Raw genomic sequence first — 15,172 nt, forward strand, 5'->3', positions numbered from 1 at the left:
AATTTCTGATTGGTTACACTTAAAAAATAAGGAATTGTTAATATACAGTACAGATATACTGTATATAAAATGATATGTCATTTTAAGATGGGAACCCCCTCCCAAAAAAAAGGTTTGGCTACGGCCCTGATACCACATTCTTCAACTGGAATTTTATTAGTAATGTAATTAATAGCAACTTTATATTGAAAAGTATATAAAGTTTTAGTCATAACAATATAGGATTTTACAGTTGCTGTAGACGTATTGCTACAGCCATTAAACCAGTGGTGTGCTCACCGTTAATGGGTCAACTATTAAATTAATTTATGTTCCAGAGAAAGAAGTTGGCAATACCACTTTTAAAAAGGCTTCAGACTGTATTAGGTAATCCATTTCACTTTCACAATGTTCTACAATGCAGTTGGTCCTTCAACCAATAAACCACCTTTCTTTATCTTCCACCCAATTATGATACGTGTGTCACATGACTCAATAGCCGGTCCCCCTTTAGAAGTGCTTGCCGTTAATTTGTTGCATCAGTCTTAGTGTTAGCATGCTGTGGACTAGCTAGCTCCATAAACTTTTAGAAGTGTTTGCCTTGAGAGGATACCAGTGCATTTGGTTGTGTTTATGAGAAAAACCCTGTTCCCTGCACTACAACTACTACTACTACTACTACTTTGCTACTACTACTACTACTACTTACCCCAATTGGATGAAAATAGCTAGGTTTTATGACCTATATGATTTACCTTTCCCCTGTATCGATTGTTTTGGTTTTTCTTCCTCTAACTCCTTGGATATGCTGAGCCTGTTTGAGCCTTGCTTTTTCAGTTGGTTTGCATTGAATCAAGATTTGGTATTTTGGTTCTTCTGTTATGTTGGGTTTGAATCCTCCTCAGTTTGGTTATGGAACTTTCCCCTGTTTTTGATTTTGGTTTGTCTTAGGTAAGGTCAAGTTCTTGTTGACGTTGCCTGGCCACTGACTTCTCCTCTCTATCCCTGTACCTTCTTGCATCATTCTCCCCCTCCTCTTTCTAAACTCCATGCCCTTTCACCTCAATATTCCCTTTTTTTTCCTTCCTTTCGCTTTTCTCCACTTCCAACTGTCGCCCCACTCTCTCGCTCTCTGTCTCTCTCTCTCTCTCTCTCTCTCTCTCTCTCTCTCTCTCTCTGACTCTCTCTCTCTCTCTGACTCTTTCATTCTTCTCTCACTCTGAATCTTTTCTCTTCTGTCTCTCTCGTTTGCTCTCTCACTCTGGCCATACTGTGGTTGTTGTAGAACAACTTCATAAACCTGAGCTTCCTGAGGCTCTTCAGGGCAGCCCGTCTCATCAAGCTGCTCCGGCAGGGAGAGACCATCCGTATCCTGCTGTGGACCTTCGTCCAGTCCTTCAAGGTAGTGAGGCGCACACACACACACAGACGCAAATACACACACTGACACACACACGCGCAGACAAACAATCACGGTACTTTCACTAACCTCTGTCTCCTGTCGTTCTCCAGGCACTGCCCTATGTGTGTCTGCTAATCGCCATGCTGTTCTTCATCTACGCCATCATCGGGATGCAGGTAGAACTTCTCGCGATGCTCTGTACACCAATGATGATGATGATGCAAGGCATCCTGCAGTCAGTCTATGATGGACACATCAGCCATGGGATTAAACCACACTCACACACGCTTCCTTCCTGTTCCACGTTGATATGGCTTTTATGGAGGCCGGTTTGTTGATCATGGTTTTGTCTTGGCAGCTTTTTGGGAACATAGGGATAGACGAGGAAGCAGAAAGTGCCATCAATCAACACAACAACTTCAGGACCTTCTTCAATGCTCTCCTGCTACTCTTCAGGTGTGTGTGTGTGTGTTTGCATAACGCACGTGTCTACCTGTGTGACTTTAAAGTCTCACATATTTTTGCGTGTGTTTGCCTTCCAGGAGTGCGACAGGAGAGGCATGGCATGACATCATGTTGTCGTGCCTGGGCGGCAAGGTGTGCGACCCTCTTTCCGGAAACACCCTGGCAGAGTGCGGCAGTCAGTTTGCCTACCTCTACTTTGTCTCCTTCATCTTCTTCTGTTCCTTCCTGGTGAGGAAGACCTCTTTCTTTCTTTTCCTTCTTACTATGTTTCTCTCGCTCTGTCTCTCTTTCAGTTTTGGGGGGGGCACTCTCTTTGATTCCCTCAGTTGGTTTTCTACCTGTGTGTGTGTGTGTCTGTAGATGCTGAACCTGTTTGTGGCTGTCATCATGGACAACTTTGAGTACCTGACCCGGGACTCGTCCATCCTGGGTCCCCATCACCTGGACGAGTACGTCAGGATCTGGGCCGAGTATGACCCTGCAGCTTGGTGAGTCACGCCCCCCCCGCTCGCACGCGTTTAGAAGCACACACACAGTCATGCGAATGACAAATGACACGTGTGCACATACAACAACATACATCAATATATGTCAACATACACTACATACATTCATACATACAACCCATGTCAACTCAACTATATAACACTCGTACACTTTGATGAACATACCTCACACAGGGAAGTATTCAAGGCACACATACACAGAGTGAGAATCTATACACACAGCATTAGACACACACACACTACAAAACCTTAATCTACACTTTTTATGGATCGACTGCTTCCACCTGTTTTAATGTGTTTACTCCTGCAGAGGAAGACTACCGCTCCTCCATGTTAATATGCGGGCCGTAACTCTTCAGCCATGACTGGCAGATCCTAGGCCATACTGTACACGCCACTCAGAGTTTTGTTGACACAGGCGTTGGGGGGGGGGGGGATCAGATTTTTTGGAACCCGTGGTTTTTAGTCGACCCGTTTTTTGACATTATAGGTTAGACTTGCATAATGGAACTCTGATTCCATATCAGCCATAGTGAAAGACTGGGACTTTCACAGGGAAATGAAAGGACACATGGTGACAGAAGGTTCCATCATGGCAAACGCAGAGGGGGGATAATGGATCTGAGGTGTAACCTCCTCAGTCATCCACTTATCCCACCTTCCCCCAATATACACCCCCTTCCTCGTTCACTGTGTGTGGTTGAGACCCCCCCACCCCTACCCTGAATTCCTACAAACCCCCTCTGGAATCTGTATACTGCCAAAACTTACTGTGGTAGTATCACCACCCCCTCCACATCCACTGTGGTCCACTCTGTGGCCCAGAACTCTAAGTTTCTTGGTATCTGCATTCCAGTGCCTGTCACCCTCCTGCTGTTCTGTAGTCAGCACTGGAAAAGGGATAGTTAGATAGATAGAGGGAGGGAGGGAGGGAGGGAGGGAGGGAGGGAGGGAGGGAGGGAGGGAGGGAGGGAGGAAAAGAAGGAAAGAAGGAAAGAAGGAAAGAAGAAAGGAAGGGTTGATTATACCCATCTTTTACATAAAGATGGGTATAATTTGATAAGGTCACACACACATACTTGCAAACACACAGGGGTTGTGCTGGGTTGAAAGTAACCATTACACATTAAGCGATTTAGGAAGCACATGCATTTCCCTTTTAATTAGCCCAATTCATTAATTACACACTACACACTTACACAACCCAAATAAGCCTTGGCAGACAGTATTGTGAGAGGATGGGAGGGAGGAAGGGATTGTGGAAAGAGGAGATAAGGAGATATCCTTGGAATAGGGAGAGACCAGGTCAGTGCGAAGGACCAACACCACAGCTCCACTGGGTGACGTGCAACAACAAGTGTGTTTCTTTGCGTGTCGAGTGCGTGCGCGTTTTACAGTAACTAATGCGTTCTACTGTATAATCCTGTATTTGTGCTCTTATTCCCCGATGTTTCTGTTATTGATGGGGTGTGTGCGTGTATGCGTGCGTGCACGCGTGTGTATATGTGTGTTTGTGTCCGTGTTCTAACCCTCCCTGTATTCTTCTTGCAGCGGGCGCATTCATTATAAGGACATGTACAGTTTATTACGAGTTATCGACCCTCCTCTTGGCTTAGGCAAGAAATGCCCTCATAGGGTGGCCTGCAAGGTTTGACTTCCATTACAACCCTCCAACACACCTGCCACAGCATCCAGGAATGGAATGAGTGTCGCTTACGTTTTGATTTCTCTTCCTTTATGAATATGTTTCCTTTTATTTTCTTTTTTCGTTTTTTCTTCTTTCTTTTATAAATACATATATATATTTTTTTTTTACAACTTTCTTTTCTTCTTCACCATTTCGACTTGCATTCTGACCTGAAAGAGAATGTGCAGGACAATGCAGACACCCAGAGAAGCATGAAGTGCACCACTGAAACTAACCCACTCCCCCCAAAAGACCCTGAAGCGTTTGATCACATAAATAAGAACATGAATGTATTTATTATATGGTTCCGGCATTTTTCTTTTTCTCCATTGTTTTGCTTGCTGTCGAGCCCCAGCCAAAGGCACTGTGGAAATCTGTACTGTTGCATTGTTCTTGGTTGTGGTGGGGGGGGGGGGGACAGAAACTGCATTGACACCCCTCCCGTCATCATCGTAACTACCCCCCACGCCCCCCGTCCACCTGGTTCAGCAGGATAAGAGCTCAGTGCCTGTTGTGAAGCTCTGTTTTGCTTTCCTATGCCACCATGCCCCACCCCAACCCCTATTTCCAGCTTGCATAGAGTAACGTACTGGTAGCCTATTGTAAAACTCAACCCCCCCTCTTGTTCCCATCGTACTTCCTTCCTTGAGAAGACACGGAGACTCAGAGCCCCAAACAGCCTCACTGCCACTCTCTCTCTCTCTCTCTCTCTCTCTCTCTCAAAACACAAACTCCAGATCAGCCAAAGTAACCTTTGTCTTTTTTGTTGTTTTTCTCCTTTCTTTCCCTCTTCCTATATTTCTCTTTTCTCCATTCCTCTCCCCACCTCTCTCTCTTTCTCTGCATCTCTCCATATCAATCTCCCGATCTCCATCCACCTTCCCCTTTCTCACCCACTTTCTTTCTTTCCTCCCTCCCTCCCTCCCCATCACTTTCTCTCTCTGCCTCCCACCTCCTGGGAGGGCTGTTGTGTGTTTTGGGCCCCAGTGGCAGGATCAGTTGCAGGGATATGTATGAGATGCTGAGGCACATGTGCCCTCCGCTAGGCCTGGGGAAGAGGTGCCCAGCACGGGTGGCCTACAAGGTCAGACCAGGACCCACCACCGGGGGGCGGGGGGGGGGGGGGGGGGGGGGGGGGGCAGGGGGGGTGGGGGGGGGGGGCAGGGGGGGGGGGGGGGGGGGCAGGGGGGGTGGGGGGGGGGGGGGGGGGCAGGGGGGGGTGGGGGGGGGGGGGCAGCGCTCACTTTGTGTATCCGTAGTGTTGGTGTTCTTTCTTCCCTCCTCAGTTATCTGTTCCTTGGGGGGGAGGTGCTGGTTGGTGTTGTGGGGGGAAGGGGGGAGGGCGGCGGGTGGGGAGAGGGGGGGGTCAAGGGGGTTAGGGTCAAGGGTCAGACTCAGGTGTCCAGCATATCCACAGGAGGGGGCGAATGGAGGGACCCTCTCAGCCCTTTTGCGCCGTGTACACTGACTGAAGCGCACGGATACCCTCGGACACACCCACTCAGGACTGACAGTCGAACACACCTGCTCGTGTCATTCAGACGTTGAAGGTGGCATTTTACTTTTGCCAGCCAATCAATAATTGTTCGTGACGAACAGACTTTGGGGAATTCATCAAGTAACTTATTCTTTTATCACTTTATATTGTCTTTTCGACAAGTGTATACATTAAAGGATTTCTTTTAATGTATATCTGTAGCATCATCTTTTGTAGTTAATTTAGAAAAAATTACTAGGAAAAACATTTAAGTTTAGCCATGCTGGCAATATATTGGGTACCGATATCTAATATAATTTTTGCCTGACATGTACACACTTTTATCCAGGGACGTTAACACACACATACACACGCATGCGTGTGCAGCAGGGCCTGGAAGGTCCGCAAGACTTCTGTCCTCTGAGTCGCTCCGTCCTGTGGATGGGACACGCACAAACACACACACAGACACACACACACACAGACACACACAGACACACACAGACACACACAATGGGTCAGACTTCTTTTAATACACACTTCTTGGGAGGAGGTAGAGAGTAGGACAATCAGTTCTACTCTGTTTCCAGCCCCCCTCCTCTCTGCATACTGTCCCCATTCCCCCCCCCCCGCATGCCTGTCCTCTCACTCACACCTCCACCGGTGGGCCGTCTCTGCCCCTCTCTTTTACACGTGCACGCACACACCCACGCTAATCTCCCTCGCAGCTAAAGCCCTGACAATCCTAGCAACACTCTTTACCCTTAATATGCAGTATGCCATATTGTATACATCTCTATGAACCCTTATGAAGCCCTGTGTTACTGTCCTCAGCAACATCTGTACACATGATGTTGTCTCTGTTATTTACATTTACATGTTATATTTACATTACATTTACATGTTATGAACCGTATGCTTGCTCAGTTAGTTCAGATGAATTTGACGCCTGCTCCCACGTTCACTACACAGACGTTCGATTTCTAAGTGACGCAATTGTATTTCCCCCGGGACAATAGACTGCACCAAGCTGGTAATAGCCCCTACGGCTACCCAAAGGGTGAAAACAGAGTGATCCCAGAACCAGATCAGACTTATGTCACCACTACATTTAACCAACAGCGTAGACTTTGGGTGACAGCATTTGATTGGATCTTTAGAGTCCAAACACTTGCCATTTGAAGCCTACAACAAACAGAAGGAAATAAACGTAGTCACAAAGTTTTATCATGATACATGCAAATACCTGTCGACATACAGTAGGAGATCTCTCCATTGCTAGCCATCGCTTTGCCCCTTTTCTTTTAATGAATCTCTCTTTCCACTCAACTCAATCTCTCGCGTTCCTTTCTATGGTTTGTTTGTGATTCTTTCTACTGTTTATGGTGCTTGGTCTCTCTCCCTTCCAGTGCATTCCCTCTTTTTTATACCTTGTTTTCTGTGTTCCTCTTCTTCCTTTCTCGTTTCCCTCGTCATGCTCCTCCTCTCCTCTTCCCCCTTCATCTTGGCACTTGATCTTCTCTATTGTCATCCCTTCATCCTTCTCTCTCTCTGTTTGGTCCGTGGTCCTAACAGCCTCCCTTCTGAAGTATGGTCCCTGTAAACGCCCCCCCCACCCCAAAATCGCCTCAATCCTCACTTAACCTTCTACACCCATACTGAATAAACAAACTTCATCAGCACTACCTCAGTGAGTTTTAGTGATGTCCATCCTGAATCATGGGTTCAAACCTCAGCCATAAAAATAGATCATCTCAGATAAACCTTGACCACCTTCTCCCCGAACTCTGTCCCTGTATTTTATCTTTGATCTCTGACCTGGGCCTGTGAGGAACAGTGAGGCCCTAGCTTCAGTATGACTCACCCTAGACTTTTCTCTGTTTAGAAAAGACAGTAGAGTCTTCAGGCTGGACTGCTGTGTTGCGGACTTTGACTGGATTAGCGCGGTGGTAGAGCTTTTCGTTTTCTCTTTCTATCTCTTGTATTATTTATCATATCTCTCTTTTTTCTCTCTTCTTTCTGCTGAGCTTTTCTCTCAATTTTCGGGGGGTTGAGGAGTCCTTTTAGACTCATCCTCCAACTGCGCGCTTCCCCCCTCTTTCGCTTTTATGTCCTCTAAACGCTAAACTACCCCTCCCCCCTCCCCCCTGTTCTTTGTTAAGGTTTCGTCACTCACCATCTAGTCCTCAATAGACTGTAGGCTACCTGCAACCACAGCCCATTTGACCTCACAAACATGGCTTTGTTGGTGGCCATCTTTTCTTTTTCCCCAATTTCTTTTTTTTTTTGCTGCCTAAATTAACTTTTTAAGGCTGCACCGATTTCTCGTTGAGAGATCAGAGAATCTGGATTGTGCGTCCACTCTCTGCCTATAGCTCCTATCACCATATATAGTGATACTGACCTAGACCCTATGCAACCTACAGTTTGTTCTGATTCCCGCCAGTAATCACCAACTAACTTGACTCTGAAACCATTTTGTAACATGCCAAACTGAGGATGCTTTCTGTATACGGCTGTGCAGCTGCTTGTCATGTGAGCACGGCATGATGCATGTGGGCGGGGCCAGCGGGAGGGAGGGGTCACAGGAATGAGGGGAGGTGGATGGATGTGGGGGAGGGGGTGGACGTTTTTTTCCAGCATGTCCTGTTGCATGTTGGGGATTTTGTCGCCGTCTGACTGTGGTCTCCCGCACACACTAACATCACACGGACGAGTGTGTGTTTCGTTTTTGTTTGTGCGGTGTGTGTTTGCTCTCGTCCATATCTGACGAGACCAGCCTTGAATAAACGATAAACAAAAACAATGGGCGCACCCCGTCTCTCTTCCCAGCCCTTCGGTTTTGGTTTATGGCTTTATTTCCTGGTCTCTGTTCAAACTTTGAACCTCCAGGGGGAGCTCAAGATCTGCTGGACAATAGTCTGTGCTGTGTCTGGCAGTAACACCAAACTATGTGACTCTACAAAACCTGTGAGGGACCTACTTCCGGAAAGGAGCTTGACAAATGTTTCCATAGCACTTGACAGACGGCATCTCCCCTACACCAATGATGCCATACGTTACGACTGTAGTTAATTGTAAAATAGAACATCTAGCCAGTTACATCCTGCCAGTCTAGCCAATGTTTTTCAACAACTTGGCTCTCACAGGCTGTTAGTACAACAGTTCGTTAGTTCGACAAAATGGGATGTTTTGATTATGGGGTGAGCAAATGTTCTTTTACAGACAGCTTTTCATTCACACAATTACCTTAAAATGACCCACTTTCACTATTTCCATGAGGTATTGGTTTTGCCAGTGGACTGACAGAGTCAGACCAATGCGCTTGTCTTACAGCTATGATATCTACTGAGCTCCCCTCCTCCTCCATTCCCTGTCCCAGCCCCCTCTCCCCTCCCTTCCCTTACCCCACCCGGAGGTTTCCACTCACACATCCGACACACGCATCCATCCCCTATCCGGGACGTGCACACCTAATTCTCACTGCCTCCCCTCTCCTCCGATTCGCTGTCTCCCACAGAGACTGCTACGCATGGACCTCCCCGTTGCCGATGACAACTCGGTCCACTTCAACTCCACCCTCATGGCGCTGATCCGCACGGCCCTGGACATCAAGATCGCCAAGGGTGCGGAAGGTTTGAATCCCCTCCTTCTTCCTGGCTGTTTTTCACCGACTCTTCTCCTTCTTGTCTTCCCCCTGGAGCAGCGCGGGGCCGCCGGCCGCTCCTGCTGCTCTAGCTGTGTTTGTATCCTGTCGACCCTCACTCCTCGGGCCCTCGGTCTCTCCTTCTGTCTCTCAAGTACAGCTCTTCCTCTAGTACACTCGTCTGCAGAATAGTCTCAGGGTTGTAGTCTTACCCTCTAAGGGTCTAATGGACCAATTCCATTCCCTTCTGTCGATTTGAAGGAGTAGATTGTAGTAAAAAAATCCGATCAACGGAAAGGTAGACTGTATCATGTGATCAGGTGTATTCGTCTGATTGGATGTTTTCATCCCAATTTCAGATGATTACTCCATGTTTCATATTATACCAAGTCCAATTTAGAACTTTGCTGGGTGCATACTGGCGTGCAACCATTAACCAAAAAATATTTGTGTGTGTGTTGTTCGTCCCTTCTTTGGCATTGTGATTATTTGTATTGACGTGTTTGTGTGTCAATACGTGTGAATGTATCACATTTGGATGTGCATGCACGTGTGTGTGTGTGTGTGCGCTCGCCCGCATATGTGTGTGCGTGTGCTTGCCCGCATATTTTTGTGTGTGCACGTTTGTGGTATTGCGTGTGTGTGTAGGTGGTGTGGACAAACACCAGATGGACGCGGAGCTGAGGAAGGAGATGATGGCGATCTGGCCCAACCTCTCCCAGAAGACCTTGGACCTGCTGGTCACGCCACACAAGTGTAAGTTGCAGAGCGGTTCTGAGCGCGCCCACCGCGACACGCCCCGACCGCGACGCGAGCGCCGGCGTCTTGTCTCTTCACGCCACCCGAGGACAGCTTCTCTCAGCCAGTCTCTTTCACTGCTGCACCCTCTGAGACAGCAGGCACAGCTCCCCTCGCCACGCAGGAGCTCTCCCTCTCTCTCCCTCACACACACACGCACACACACGCACACGTCCAAACCCACATAGAATGCCACGACAGTTAGAAATATGTCAGCTATATCCTAAATTCACCCAGCCTTACCACAGGACCTACCGTATCTATATGACTTGTCCAACCCTTGCACCCACACACACTCCCCATACCAAACCTTCTCCAGCCATCACACAACCCCTCCATGGCTAACCCCACTCTTCAGCCTCCCTACCCCTACAGCAGCTCCCTCCCCAGGGTCCAGCTCTCTGTGCCTGAGTTCAGGGGGTGCCTTACTATAGACCAACTCTCTATAGAAGTCTTTTCACTCCAGGGTTAATACTGTACAGTAACTCTTAGACCGGGGCTGTGCTTCGTAGGAAAAGTTATATCCAAACACACAACGTTGCACACAGTTTAAATGACATGCACGGGTGCCAAAGCACTAGTTGCATCCATGGTAGTTGGTAATGGTTTGCAGAGAGCATGACATATATAGTAAAGCAATCTAGACCTGTTTTCTGTAGTGCTTCTCACCTGACTGCTCATTGAACCAGATTGACATGGGTGCGTTATGCTCCTTCTCATGGTTCTTGTCAGCCATGTTGAAATCAAACTGACGAGCAGCTGCTTAGCCTACTGGTGAGTGGCGCACAGATATGGTGTCTACTGTAGCAGAATGCTTGCGAATGCACTTTTTTGATCGACTCTCGTCCATTTTATTGTGAGGATTTGATTTGCTGGAAACCTGGCGTCTCTCTGAGACTGTTTTAACTCTTTTTCACATTCTGAAGCTCTTTCCCATTGGCCATTTCATGGTCGCTATCAAAGCTTCTTCCCATCTACTATTAAGAAGTAGAGGGGAACTCTTTCTGCTCTTCAGAATGCCAAACAGCATCAAAACAGCCATTTTGGTTTTGTTGGGTAGCTCTCAGTCCCCTGCCAGGACCTTGCATTCAAACAATAAAGTGGCCCTTGGTCTCATTTTACATGAATGACAATACAGTATTTTTATGAATAGAAACCTCTGAAATATGATATAAAAGATCTGTATCTTAGACATTTCAAAACATTCAATGTATCAGATCCTTTTTTTTAAACAGAGTCTGTTTGTGAAAAGACTATCGGCTCTGTGTTTGTGTATGTGCGTGTGTGAGTGCTTCTCTCTGTGTGTAGACTAGATGTGTGTCTGTGTGCGTGGATGTCTGTGTGTAGACTGGACACGAGTGTGTGCGTGTGTGTGTGTCTGTGTGTCTGTGTAGCTGTGTGCATGCCTCTTCCCCTCTCTCCCATCCCTCTCGCTCAGGGTCCCATACGTAAGCGTCTAATCGTGCAGGGTAACTTGTCCCTCTCTCAGCAGCGACAGACCTGACGGTGGGGAAGATCTACGCTGCCATGATGATTATGGAGTACTACCGCCAGAGCAAGGCCAAGCGCTCGCAGGCGCAGGAGCAGGTACTACTGTCACTAGGGGACACACAGCCGCCCTGCTAGCGTCTTTAGCTCTAAGGCTGACTGAGGAGACTCCTAGGCTGCTAGCCCCTCCACACACTGGCCTGAGCTGTGACAAGTGACAACTAGCCCACCTGCAGTGAGAAGCTAAATTACAGGGATAGTGACCCTCTGAAATGTTTCTTTTGCATTCAATAGGCTCATCGTGTCAGATTCATTTGGGGTTTATTTCGGTTTTGAGGCATTTCTTTTACAGATCAGAGAGAAAGAGTTTGAGTGTTAGAGACTGAGGACATTTTAATTTCAGAGGAACTTCCACAAGGTACTGGGCCCTCTGCTGGTCTAAAAACGAACAACATACAGTCAGGTGCATAAATATTTGTACATTTACATAATGTTCATAATTTTGGCTCTGTACACCACCACAAAGGATTTGAAATGAAACAATTGATATGTGCTATAAGTGCAGACTTTCAGCTTTAATTTGAGGGTATTTACATCCAAATCAGGTGAACATTGTGGGAATTAAAATGTTTTATATATGTGCCCCCCCCTTTTTTTTTTAAGGGACCAAACATAATTGGACAATTGGCTTTTCCATGACCAGGTGTGTGTTATTCCCTCGTTATTTAATTTACAAAGAGCAGATAAAAGGTCTATAGTTCATTTCAAGGTGTGTGGTATTTGTGTTTGGAAAATGTTGCTGTCAACTTTCAATATAAAGTCCAAAGGGCTGTCGCTATCAGTGAAGCAAGCAATTCAAAGGCTGTTGAATTAAAACAAATCCATCAGAGAGATAGCAGAAACATTAGGTGTGGCCAAATCAACTGTTTGGTACATTCTATAAAAGAAAGAACGCACTGGTGAGCTCAGCAACACCAACAGATCCGGAAGACCACGGAAAACAACTGTGGTGGATAACAGAAGATTATTTGCCTGGTTAAGAAAAACACCTTCACAACAGTTGGCCAGATCAAGGATACTCTCCAGGAGGGAGGCGTATCTGTGTCAAAAGTCAACAATCAAGTGAAGACTTCATCAGTGTAAATACAGACACAGTGTAAATACAGAGAGTTCACCGATGGTTTACAAGATGTAAACCATTGGTCAGCCTCAAAAACAGGAAGACCAGATTATAGTTAGCCCCAAAAACATCTAAAAGAGCCTGTACAGTTCTGGAACAGCATCATATGGACAGATGAGACGAAGATCAACTAGCAGAGTACCAGAATGATGGGAAGAGTATGGAGAAGGGAAGGAACTGCTCATGATCCAAAGCATACCACCTCATCAGTGAAGTATGGTGGAGGTTGTGTTCTGGTGTGGGCATATATGGCTACCAATGGAACTGGTTCCCTTGTATTTGTTGATGATGTGACTGCTGACAAAAGCAGCAGGATGAATTCTGAAGTGTTTCGGGCAATATTATCTGCTCATATTCAGCCAAATGCTTCAGAACTCATTGGACGGCGCTTCACATGAGCAGATGCAGATGGACAATCACCCAAAGCATACTGCGAAAGCAACCAGAGGTTTTTTTTAAGGCAAAAAGTTGGAATGTTCTGCAATGACCAAGTCAATAACCTGACCTGAATCCAATTGAGCATGCATTTCACTTGCTGAAGACAAGACTGAAGGGAAAATGCCCCAAGAACAAGCAGGAACTGAAGACAGTTGCAGTAGAGGCCTGGCAAAGCATCACCAGGGACGAAACCCAGCGTCTGATGATGTCTATGGGTTCCAGACTTCAGGCTGTCATTGACTGCAAAGTATTTGCAACCAAGTATTAAAACTGAAAATTGGATTTATGATTGTTAGTTTGTCCAATTAATTTTGGTCCCTTAAAAAGGGGGGGTTATAATTCCTACACTGTTCACCTTATTTGGATGTAAATACCCTCAAATTAAAGCTGAAAGTCTGCACTTAAAGCACATCTTGATTGTTTCATTTGTGGTGGTGAACAAAGCCAAAATAATAATTGGTGTCAATGTCCAAATATTTATGGACCTGACTATTTGAAGTCATAGCAGGCAGTAAAAATTTATAGTAGCAGCAGTATATTTTTACACACAATGTGCTTGTTTGTTTTTACCAGGACCATTTGTTGCTAAAGAGCTTGATAGTTTTTTCCTTTCAGGTTAAGAATATTGACGACCAGAATGTAAATACTGTGCAGAACATGCTCTAAACACAAATTGGGTTAGATATGTGTGGGTGCAGATTTGTTATTGTCACAGTTCTCAAAGGCAGTATGTCTGGCTCTGCTATGCTTTCCTTGCCAGAACACCTTTAATGTTGTATTCCTTGCCTTGATTGCTAATGAAACCCTTCCCTTATGCCTGTAGCCCTTGACTGTAGCCCTGGATTGTAGTCCTTGACTGTAGCCCTGGATTGTAGTCCTGGACTTTTGACCTGGCCTGTGTTTGCAATGTAGTCTTCCTGTAGCTCTCCTTTATCTTGACAGAAATCACCTTGTGTTTCTATACTAGTGTCTATCCCTTGGTGGTCAAACTGTGAAACTGAACACATTGTAGCACAATGAAAGCATTTGTAACACATTTCATCTCATATTTAAAAAGTAAAAACAAGGTTATTAAAAAGTATTTGATGTATATATGTTTTCATTTTTGTCCCCCCCCCAAAAAAAAAAACTAAATATATATATATATTTGCCACCATTTTGAACTAGTCGTATATTTGAACTTACACAAACACATTGAAGAGCAGTACACTTTAGAAACCAAACTCCACACCTCCTCTCGCTGCCCTCTTTATCCCTAGGCTGTTCCTGGCTGTGAGTTAAGGATGTACTCTAGAGAGCACTTCCTGTTCCTGAGAGTACTTCCTGTTCTGTCATGACATACTGTCATTCACACAGCCCGCAGGTAGTTGGGCCAAAGCAATGTGTTCTTCTACCATGCGCTCATGTTCCTGGCTTACGGAAGACAGATGATGTCACTCCAACACGCTCCATCCCTGCTGTTCCATCCTGCAAGATGGTTTCTCCTCTCTGCACCCCATCTACGTCTCTGCCACCGCCCTCGTCAGTCCACCGCACCCCCACCCCCTTTCTACCTCTCAACCTTCAACTCTTCCTCCCCCCCACCACCACCACATTCCTCTGCGTCATCAGCACGGCCACCTCCAGTCTGCCACACCTGCCCCTACTCTCTTCACCTCTCCCCACGCCTGTCCCCCTGGCCCAACCTTTGCTTGGATGCCGTCCTTCTCCTGCTTACACGTGGGCAAGAGAAGAGGAGTGGTCCACCACATCTTTAAACACTCCCTCACAGACATTTTTTTCTTTCCTCACGTTATTTAAGTCTCACAATATCATCATGAGATGTTTCAACATTTGACAACATAAGAACCAGGACGCTGGATAGACCAATGACGTCAATAATCCCTTCCATAGGAATGTTCATGTCATGCATGGGTGCAGATGGAGTTTGCCAGACTCAGGCATGTGATGTGTTTAGGGTCGCTGGTGTACTGTCCCGGTAATGATTAAGTTCCATGTCCTGTTAGCTCCACAAGGCGGAGGAATGCTGCAAAGATGTTTGACCGTCAGCCAAAATGGCCACTTTGTGGAGCAATAACTGTTATATTGCTGCGAATGAGTGAAAGT

General features: G+C 46.3%; 1 protein-coding gene across 1 annotated transcript in view; it reads left to right on the top strand.

Moving 5' to 3' along the window:
• The window catches only part of cacna1aa (calcium channel, voltage-dependent, P/Q type, alpha 1A subunit, a), a 62,792-nt gene that overhangs the window by 34,385 nt on the left and 13,235 nt on the right, over positions 1-15,172 (top strand). Inside the window, exons 30-38 of the mRNA XM_047037615.1 lie at positions 1,265-1,381; positions 1,492-1,557; positions 1,740-1,837; positions 1,924-2,074; positions 2,207-2,334; positions 3,904-4,000; positions 9,037-9,151; positions 9,811-9,918; positions 11,450-11,547. Of these exons, the coding sequence (XP_046893571.1) occupies positions 1,265-1,381; positions 1,492-1,557; positions 1,740-1,837; positions 1,924-2,074; positions 2,207-2,334; positions 3,904-4,000; positions 9,037-9,151; positions 9,811-9,918; positions 11,450-11,547 (978 nt within the window). The remainder of the gene's footprint in view (positions 1-1,264; positions 1,382-1,491; positions 1,558-1,739; positions 1,838-1,923; positions 2,075-2,206; positions 2,335-3,903; positions 4,001-9,036; positions 9,152-9,810; positions 9,919-11,449; positions 11,548-15,172) is intronic.

Source organism: Hypomesus transpacificus, chromosome 17, assembly GCF_021917145.1.
Source record: "Hypomesus transpacificus isolate Combined female chromosome 17, fHypTra1, whole genome shotgun sequence".
NCBI classification, from domain to species: Eukaryota; Metazoa; Chordata; class Actinopteri; order Osmeriformes; family Osmeridae; genus Hypomesus; species Hypomesus transpacificus.